This window comes from Salvelinus alpinus, chromosome 25 (assembly GCF_045679555.1).
Source record: "Salvelinus alpinus chromosome 25, SLU_Salpinus.1, whole genome shotgun sequence".
Taxonomy (NCBI): Eukaryota; Metazoa; Chordata; class Actinopteri; order Salmoniformes; family Salmonidae; genus Salvelinus; species Salvelinus alpinus.
This window is the reverse complement of record NC_092110.1, coordinates 12,902,552-12,911,834: the sequence shown is the minus strand read 5'-3', so window position 1 is coordinate 12,911,834 and position 9,283 is coordinate 12,902,552. Positions and strand designations below refer to the sequence as shown.

Sequence of the window (9,283 nt, the reverse complement as noted above, 5' to 3'; positions counted from 1 at the left end):
GCAAAGAAACAAACAAAAACAATACAAGAACTTGCAAAAGAATCTGCTGTGCTACGGGAAATTCAGAATCAAATCTTTATCTATCCTCTTTATGAATCTTGTTTTTGCAATATCATCATTATCAATATCAACATGTTATTTTTACATAAGCATGAAACAACAGTAATATACAGCCTATAAAGGGGATTGGTAGTTGTGTAAATTAAAGGAGTAAAGGGACAGAATGGGGACAAAGAGATATCACTCCCATCTCAAAGGGCTATCTTTATTGGAACAGAGGAACAGGCTCATTAGGTCGTCAGACTTTTGTGCTTGGACAAGGCAGATCTAGCCTGATCCCAGATCTGTTTGTGTTGTCTAGCTAGCCAACTCATATGGTCGTTATCACACTGCGTGACAGTCAAAGTGCATGACAATGACCATAGAAGTTGGCAAGACAGCACAAGCAGATCTGGGATCAGGCTGGTCCATAGGTGTCCAAAAACCCTGATTAAAGATGAGGAAGCTTGTGATCCTCCAACTTCTCCACCTGCCTAAAGTACATCCTTATTTAAACGCTCTTTGAGACCAACACAACACCAAAACAGTTTCACAATTTCAGCTGCATTATCATTTAATCTCCTATTATGTTCATGTTCAATTACCTTACTCATTAATAAATTATTTCGGTCATTTAACACAATAAATTAAATTGTATTTTTTTTCTCTCTTTCTTTCCAACCATGTTTTTTTGTGTTTATTTTTGATTTGGCAAGTGATGCTCAAGTATTTACAACAATACTTGGAGGATGCACTGAAAAATACAAAGATTTCACCCTGTAAGACCCATTGTGAATAAGATGCTTATCTTGTAGGAGCACTTTACTCAACCAAGAGTTGTAGAGCCATGTCCTGCAACCTACAGCCAAGTCATATAAGAACTCAGCCAGTCAAGGTGACGTGTGTGTACAATAGAACTTATGGTCCTTATTCAAATCAATCACTATTATTCATCACTTATTCATCGCACTACATGTGTGGATGTAAGTGGGGTTTGAATAACGTGGTTTGTGTCCAGATGATAGAGCGGCATAATAGGTTGGAGAATCAAACCAATCAACTGTTCTTTGAAAACATACAGTAGCTGTTGGTTATACAGTAGATTTGAGTATGTTTGTCCTATGTTTGGAGAAAACTTAGAACAAGAGCAAGCTTCAGTTGCAATTACTGTTTTGAAAGTTAAATATTTCTCCCTCTCGCTCTTATCAGAAATCAGGGGCGCAACTTTGGTTTTAGAAGTGGGGGGGCATCATTTATTTTGTATTTTTTTATCCGGTCGGATAAACACTCCAAACAGCCTACCCGACCGCTCGGAGGTATCCCCATGGTCCTAAAGCACACAGTTGCCTCGTCTTGTATCACATTCCAATGATAAAATTGGGGAGGTGTGGACAACATTTTTATTTCAGAATGTGGGGGGGGGGGGGACATGTGAAGGTTGCACCCCTGTCAGAAATACTTACCTATGAACAGAAATGCAGTGCCTCCATACAGTAACTGTCATTTGTCTCTGTAGGATTATTACTAGATTCTTGTTTTTACAGTTCTACATTAAACACACAATTATGCAGAGTTTTAAGTTGTGGTTTTGCAGATCAAATATTCAGAAGCAACTGGAACCTAATTTGTAACACTGGATCTCACAGGGCTCAGAAAAAAACTAAGGGCACCTCTTTCAATTAAAAGTATTTGTAAAAAATAAAAAAAACACCAAGAGGTTATTTTCTAGATAAAAGTGCCAAGATGTATGATTCTACGTACATTTTTGTCAGACAGATTAAGATACACCCAAGACAAACTATCACAAGTCGACTACTACCCCTCCCTTCCCCCATCCCTCCATCCCTCCATCCCACCCTCTCTCCCAGAGCTTATGTCCACCCACTTTCCAGTAGTTTTGACATCCGAAGCAAATGAAAGAGAAGAATAAAAGATTGAGAGAGCCTGGTACTGCTCAGCCCAGAACTCACTTGTCATTATATGGTTGGCATTTTGGACATTGCTTCATTCAGGGAAGCAGATTGACACAAATAGATAGGGAACTCACAGACCAATCAAACAAAGCCCTCATGGACATACAATGGTTTTTTTGAAAAATAAAATTGACATCAAATAAATGAGAAAAAAAGATTGATGTTCGCCTTTTTTCCGTCCCGTCTCTATCACTCCTCTTTTTGACTTTTTTCAAACAAGCAAGGCAAATGGAATGCTAGTTCTCATCAAGTGTGCCACTATTACATCACATCTCTTTTCTCAATCATAAATACATTCAATAGGAAATGAATGGAGAAATGTACATGTGAAGAAAACAAACCTTGTATGTATGAATGTGTGTTGACACACGTACATACATGCATACACAACATACATACACACACACACACATATATAGTCACACAATATTTTCATCTTTTGCAGTAATATGTACATAAGTGTTCCTATAATGTTTGAAACCAATTTTTTTGTTGCAAAGAATAAAATAACAAAGGTGCTTGGGTAAAATGAGGTGATGCAACAGCCTCCAGAAGAGGAGACTGTTAGTCTCACAGCCAGTAAAACAAAACAAAAGGAGGAGAAAAATATCAAAGAGCTACTTTACCGTAGCTCGTCTGCAGAGACCCCAAGAGAAAAGACATTTGAACATATTCGTTGATACTATGTTTCCTTGTATTCTCAGTGTTTCCTAAAGGAGCTAAAGAGTATCTCTATGTATGTGTGACTCAGTGGAAAACGGGCTTACAGAAACAAAGCAGCACTTGTAAAGCATATGCTCAAGTCCTCAAGAAATACACTCGCTTCATCCTGCCTTTATCAACCGGAACCCCTTTATTCTTTATCCAAATAAAAGACACCATTGTTTGGAGTGAGTGAAAGTTAGAGTCAACTTGCCCTTTGATGTTAAATACATTTAGACAAATTATGATGGAGATTTGAAAATGATGAGGAAAATAAGAACATCTAAGAAAAATAAACAGATATTAGAAATCCAAACGACTGACCAGGGAGAACAACAGCCTGGTGATGGAGCGAGTGACACTTCTTCTTCTTTCTGTCCACTTCCTTTCCAACAGGTGACGTTCCACAGGAAAAGAAAAGACAACAAGCCAATTTTGACGTTTTCAAAGGAGGGAAAAGTGGAAGGAAAGAAGGGAGGAATAGTCCAGCTTGAACAGACCTGAGAGAGGTGCTCAGTTGAGTTCTGTCTGTGATGGGGTCTACGGTGTCTGACCTCTCTTTCTTTCCTTCGTTCACTCTCTTTCGTCTGAGCGCCACATGAAGTCCGGCAGTCGTCAGTCCGTCCTGCCATGGCTTAGCTCAGCTCAGACAGGCCACAGCGTTCCTCTAGCCTCTCTCTCACAGGGTGTGATTTTTATTTGACAGACAGTCAGAGGAGCTTTGGTTCTAAAAGTTCAGTGTTCAACAGAAAACAATAGCTTGGATTATTCGGTTTATCTCTTCAAAGGCCTTTTCAAGGAAGCAGGAATGCAGGAAAATACCATAGCTTGAAAAATACCCAGTTTGTCCTAATCCCAAAGATTCATATCTAACTTTTAACTTTACACACACACACACACACACACACACACACACACACACACACACACACACACACACACACACACACACACACACACACACACACACACACACACACACACACACACACACACACACACACACACACACACACACACACACACACACCTGTAACACTCACAATCTTTTTTATAATAATCTAGGGAAAGTCTAGATTCTGGTTCTCCCATTGTGTCATCATAATCCTAATTCTATTCTATTTTGTTTGGTTTGTTATTAATCTTGAGGACATTTTCAATTGTCTGTCTGTTCTTTTTTTTGTTCGGAGTGATTGTTGCTAGTTTGCTAGTGATTTTGTCATCTTATAGGTTTGGTGACATTTGTCTGTCTGTGGTAAGTCATAGTTGTTGTGACGGTACTGTAGGTAAGGTGCTCTCTCATTCTCTCTCTCTCTGGTTTTGGCTGCTTGCTGACTGCTGAGTACAGGACGCGAGGCGAGGCCAGTCTGTCTCACTGAGTCTGGTAGAAGTTGTCGGCCTGCAGGTTGTTGAAGTTGTTTTGTTTCTGCATGCTGTAGTAACCGCTGTACCTAGAATCAGGGTCGGCGATCCGGAGCATGCGCTGCGAACTGTCCACCTGCACCTTGGTACTTTTCTGGCAGTCCACATACACCAGCTGGTTGTTGAGGCAGGTGGGCTATAGAGGACACACACACATTTAGTTACCTCCACAGATAACAATCTAGTTAGGCTCAGAGCCTTAGATATGGATTTTATTTGTATATTCATACTATGTTATATTTCTCAGTAAGGCTCTGCTCAGGCTGTATACATAGAGTATTTACTATGTTATTACTATATAGCTAGACAATGTAATCATTCTATGTAATAGTCATATTTTTTTATATTCAATTAGTTCTATATTCAAAAGTAAAGACATTGATCACGTATGCTTCTCCATAAGCTGCTGATATGATATTCCCTGGCGTTTTATACCGTCAACTATATTACAACAACAACCCACAGGCTGCAGTAAAGCAGGACAGAAACCAACCAGGCATACAGTGCATTCGGAAAGTATTCAGACCCTTTGACTTAAAAAAAAACAAACATTTTGTTATGTTACAGCCTCTGAAATCGATTAAATAAAACAAATCCTCATCGATCTACACACAATACCCCATAATGACAAAGCGAAAACAGGTTTTTAGAAATGTTTGCACATTTATTCAAAATAAAAACAGAAACACCTTATTTCATAAGTATTCAGACCCTTTGCTATGAGACTCAAAATTGTGCTCAGGTGCATCGTGTTTCCATTGATCATCTTTGAGATGTTTTTCAACTTGATTATAGTCCTCCTGTGGTAAATTCAATTGATTGGACATGATTTGGAAAGCCACACACCTGTCTATATAAGGTCCCACTGTGTTGAGGCACAGATCTGGGGAAGGGTACCAAAACATTTCTACAGCATTGAAGGTTCCCAAGAACACAGAACATAATTCTTAAATGGAAGAAGTTTGGAACCACCAAGACTCTTCCTAGAGCTGGCTTCCCAGTCAAACTGAGCAATCGGGGGAGAAGGGCAATCGGGGGGTCAGTGAGGTGACCAAGAACCCGATGGTCACTCTGACAGAACTCCAGAGTTCCTCTGTGGAGATGGGAGAACTTTCCAGAAGGACAAACCATCTCTGCAGCACTCCAACAATCAGGCCTTTATGGTAGAGTGGCCAGACGGAAGCCACTCCTCAGTAAAAAGCACATGACAGCCCACTTGGAGTTTTCCAAAAGGCAACTAAAGGACTCTCAGACCATGAGAAACAAGATTCTCTGGTCTGATGAAACCAAGATTGAACTCTTTGGCCTAAATGCCAAGCGTCACATCTGGAGGAAACCTGGCACCATCCCTACAGTGAAGCATGTTAGTTGCAGCATCATGCTGTTGGGATGTTTTTCAGCGGCAGGGACTGGGAGAATAGTCAGGATTGAGGGAAAGATCAACGGAGAGATCCTTGATGAAAACCTGCTCCAGAGCACTCAGGACCTCAGACTGGGGTGAATGTTCACCTTCCAACAGGACAACAATCCAAAGCACACAGCCAAAACAATGAAGGAGTGGCTTCGGTACAAGTCTCTGAATGTCCTCGAGTGAACCAGCCAGAGCCCGGACTTGAACCCAATCGAACATCTCTGGAGAGACCTGAAAATAGCTGTGCAGCGACGCACCCGATTTCAACCTGAAACTCCCCAAATACAGTTGTGCCAAGCTTGTAGCGTCATATCCAATTAGACTAGATGCTGTAATCGATGCCAAAGGTGCTTCAACAAAGTACTGTGTAAAGGGTCTGAATACTTTTTTCATTTATTTCACCTTTATTTAACCAGGTACAGTAGGCCAGTTGAGAACAAGTTCTCATTGACAACTGCGACCTGGCAAAGATAGAGCAAAGCAGTGCGACACAAACAACACAGGGTTACACATGGGATAAACAAACATACAGTCAATAACACAATAGAAAAGTCTATATACAGTATGTGCAAATGTAGTACGGGAGGTAAGGCAATAGATAGGCCGTAGTGGCGAAATAATTACAATTTAGCAATTAAACACTGGAGTGATAGATGTGCAGAAGATGAATGTGCAAGTAGAAATACTGGGGTGCTGGGAGTTGTATGGCATTGAAGCTCGTCTGGAGGTTTGTTAATGCAGTGCCAAAGAAGGGCTAGAAGTATAGAGAATGGTGTCATCTACATAGAGGTGGATCAGAGAATCACCAGCAGCAAAAGCGACATCATTGATGTATACAGAGAAAAGATTTGGCCCGAGAATTGAACCCTGTGGCACCCCCATAGAGACTGCCAGAGGTCTGGACAACAGGCCCTCCGATTTGACACACTGAACTCTATCAGAGAAGTAGTTGGTGAACCAGGCGAGGCAGTCATTTGAGAAACCAAGGCTGTTGAGTCTGCCGATAAGAATGCGGTGATTGACAGAGTCGAATGCCTTGGCCAGGTTGATGAATACGGCTGCACAGTATTGTCTTTTATCGATAGCGGCTATGATATTGTTTAGGACCTGGAGCGTGGCTGAGGTGCACCCATGACCAACTCGGAAACTAGATTGCATAGCGGAGAAGGTACGGTGGGATTCGAAATGGTCGGTGATCTGTTTGTTCAGTTTGCTTTCGAAGACTTTAGAAAGGCAGGGTAGGATGGATATAGGTCTGTAACAGTTTGGGTCTAGAGCTTTCCAATCTTTAGGGATCTCAGACGATAAGAAAGAGAGGTTGAACAGGCTAGTTATAGGGGTTGCAACAATTGCGGCAGATCATTTTAGAAAGAGAGGGTCCCGATTGTCTATCCCAGCTGATTTGTAGGGGTCAAGATTTATGACTTAAGATATTTACATTTTTTATTTTTTATAAATTTGCTAAAATGTCTAAAAACCTGTTTTTGCTTTGTCATTATGGGGTATTATGTGTAGATTGATGAGGGAAACAATATATTTATATTTAATCCATTTTAGAATAAGGCTGTAAGGTTAATAAAAAAATTGTAATACTTTCCGAATGCACTGTAAATATGGGTAATGTCTCCCCCTACCTTAGTGGGGGTGCGATAGCAGAGCACAGGGATCCACTGCTTCTTCTGGTTGACGTAGAGCAGAGCTGTGATGGTGAAGAGCATCATGACGATGGGCAGTGCCACCCATGCCACAGAGTGCAGTCTGGTGTCCTCACTGGGAACTGGGGTCTTCCCATCCAGATAGGGCATTTGGAGACTACCAAAGTCCCCTGTGACAAAGGGAACACACAAACATTATGAGACTCAAACCTTTCTTTATCATGGGATGTTGGCATGTTTATATATAATCCTCATACCGTTGGTAGGTGCAGTGTAGGATTTCAGAAAATACTTTTTTATGTCTTAAAAAATGGCTGTTGTAACCTCACGTGGTATGTGTATCAATTCATAACATAAGTGTGCTAGAAACTAAACAATAATGTGGTATCCTCCCAGCAACACTCCAACTACACTAGACATGTTTTGGCATAGCAGAGTTATGGAGAATTGAATCAGTCCCTAGATTGCAGTTAAAAGGAAAGAGCAGACTCTGCTCCTGGATGAAGAGTTACATATGGACATCTGCAAAAACATTTAGCAGCTACAGCAGCACCAATGAGACAGACACTCTAGATTCCTCTCCCCCACTGCACCTGCTAATGATGGGGATGTATCAAGTATATATATGTGTGTGTGTGTGTGTTTGGTTTTACTATCCTTGTGTGGAACAAAAATCCTCATATTCGGACAAGTGGGGACATTTCGCCGGTCCCCACAAGGAAAAGGGCTATTTTAGGCTTAGGGGTTAGGTTTAGAGTTAGGGTTACAATTAGCGTTAGATTTAGGATCACAGGTTAGGTTTAGGGTTAGGCGTTAGGGTTAATGTTAGGGTTAAGTTAAGGGTCAGGGAAAATACCATTTTGAATGGGAATCATTTGTTTGGTGTGTGAGTTGTGGAGTAGGGGAGCTTTTTTTAGCAGCATGACAGACCAGGAAGTGATTGATTTGAACTCTGACCTCTGAACTGGGGCATGATGTCATTTTCACTGCGTGTGGGCCAGGCAGGCTGGTTCCTGTCTCCATGCTGGTCTGTCTTCTCGATGGGCACGTTGGTGGGGGCTGGTGCGTACATCTCTATGAGGTAACATAATATGGAAACACGTGGTTAGGTAAAGACGAGAGAGAGAGAGAGAGAGAGAGAGAGAGAGAGAGAGAGAGAGAGAGAGAGAGAGAGAGAGAGAGAGAGAGAGAGAGAGAGAGAGAGAGAGAGAGAGAGAGAGAGAGAGAGAGAGAGAGAGAGAGAGAGAGAGAGAGAAATAATAATGAGAAGAGGTATTGAAATAACAGTGAGTGGTGAGTGAGGGACCTTTGGCTTTTTATTAATTGAGCCTGATTCTGAGAAAAAAGGGGATGTTATGCATTTCATCTCCACCCAATCTCATCTAGGGATTAAATTACACTGTCTCATCTTCGTCTGCCTTTTCTCCAACTGTTCAACCAGCTATTGTTAGGGTCCACAACCACAGCTGCCGTTATGGGGGCAGGGGAGCAGACCTGTGTTTTTTTTTTTTCAAATACTTCGTGCTTTACTCTAGTCTGCCTAGAGTGCCAGGTGGGCGGGATTTTCACTTTCGGCACTACTCTATTGGTTCCATTAAGTCAGCCAAGCTCAATCAAGAGTAGATAAATCATTTGAAATTATTTCTAATAGTATTTGAACCCAGCGGGTGTGAATTACGGGCAGTGGCGTTCTCCTCAGAGCTCTGCTGTGAGTTTTATAATTACACTACTGCTGCATCTCATCGATCCAGGGCCTTTAGTGACATAGAGAACAGAGAGGGAGCTATGATCAATGCTATTTCCTAGCCATAGCAATGCATGTTAATTCACCACACAGCCCAGTAAAACCCTAATCCCTCCATTCAACTATTAATATCAATGAAGGTGTGTTTGCTGTGGTTGTCCTCCTCAACTACTCAACTCATTACTTAACAGTCAACCAAATAAATATTTGAGGGACATGGTGTGAATACATAGCAACATCAATGGGAGGACATCTGCACTCTTTTATAGTCCTTCTTTCAAAGTAGTGAAGGGAATATACATAAGGTAAAATCAATGAGGTGCAATGCCTTCTAGCA

At 41.3% G+C, this 9,283-nt stretch overlaps 1 protein-coding gene across 2 annotated transcripts in view; it reads right to left on the bottom strand.

Moving 5' to 3' along the window:
- Positions 1-3,218: 3,218 nt before the first annotated feature.
- LOC139553382 (cysteine-rich motor neuron 1 protein) overlaps positions 3,219-9,283 on the bottom strand; it is a 129,994-nt gene continuing 123,929 nt past the window's right edge. The window contains exons 15-18 of one of the 2 annotated variants that reach the window (XM_071365657.1): positions 8,160-8,276; positions 7,182-7,372; positions 4,166-4,272; positions 3,219-3,441 (exon numbers count right to left, since the gene is read on the bottom strand). In XM_071365657.1, the coding sequence (XP_071221758.1) occupies positions 3,360-3,441; positions 4,166-4,272; positions 7,182-7,372; positions 8,160-8,276 (497 nt within the window). In that variant the 3' untranslated portion in view covers positions 3,219-3,359. Of the gene's footprint in view, positions 3,442-3,835; positions 4,273-7,181; positions 7,373-8,159; positions 8,277-9,283 lie in introns of those variants that run through there. The other variant, XM_071365658.1, reaches the window with a different exon arrangement.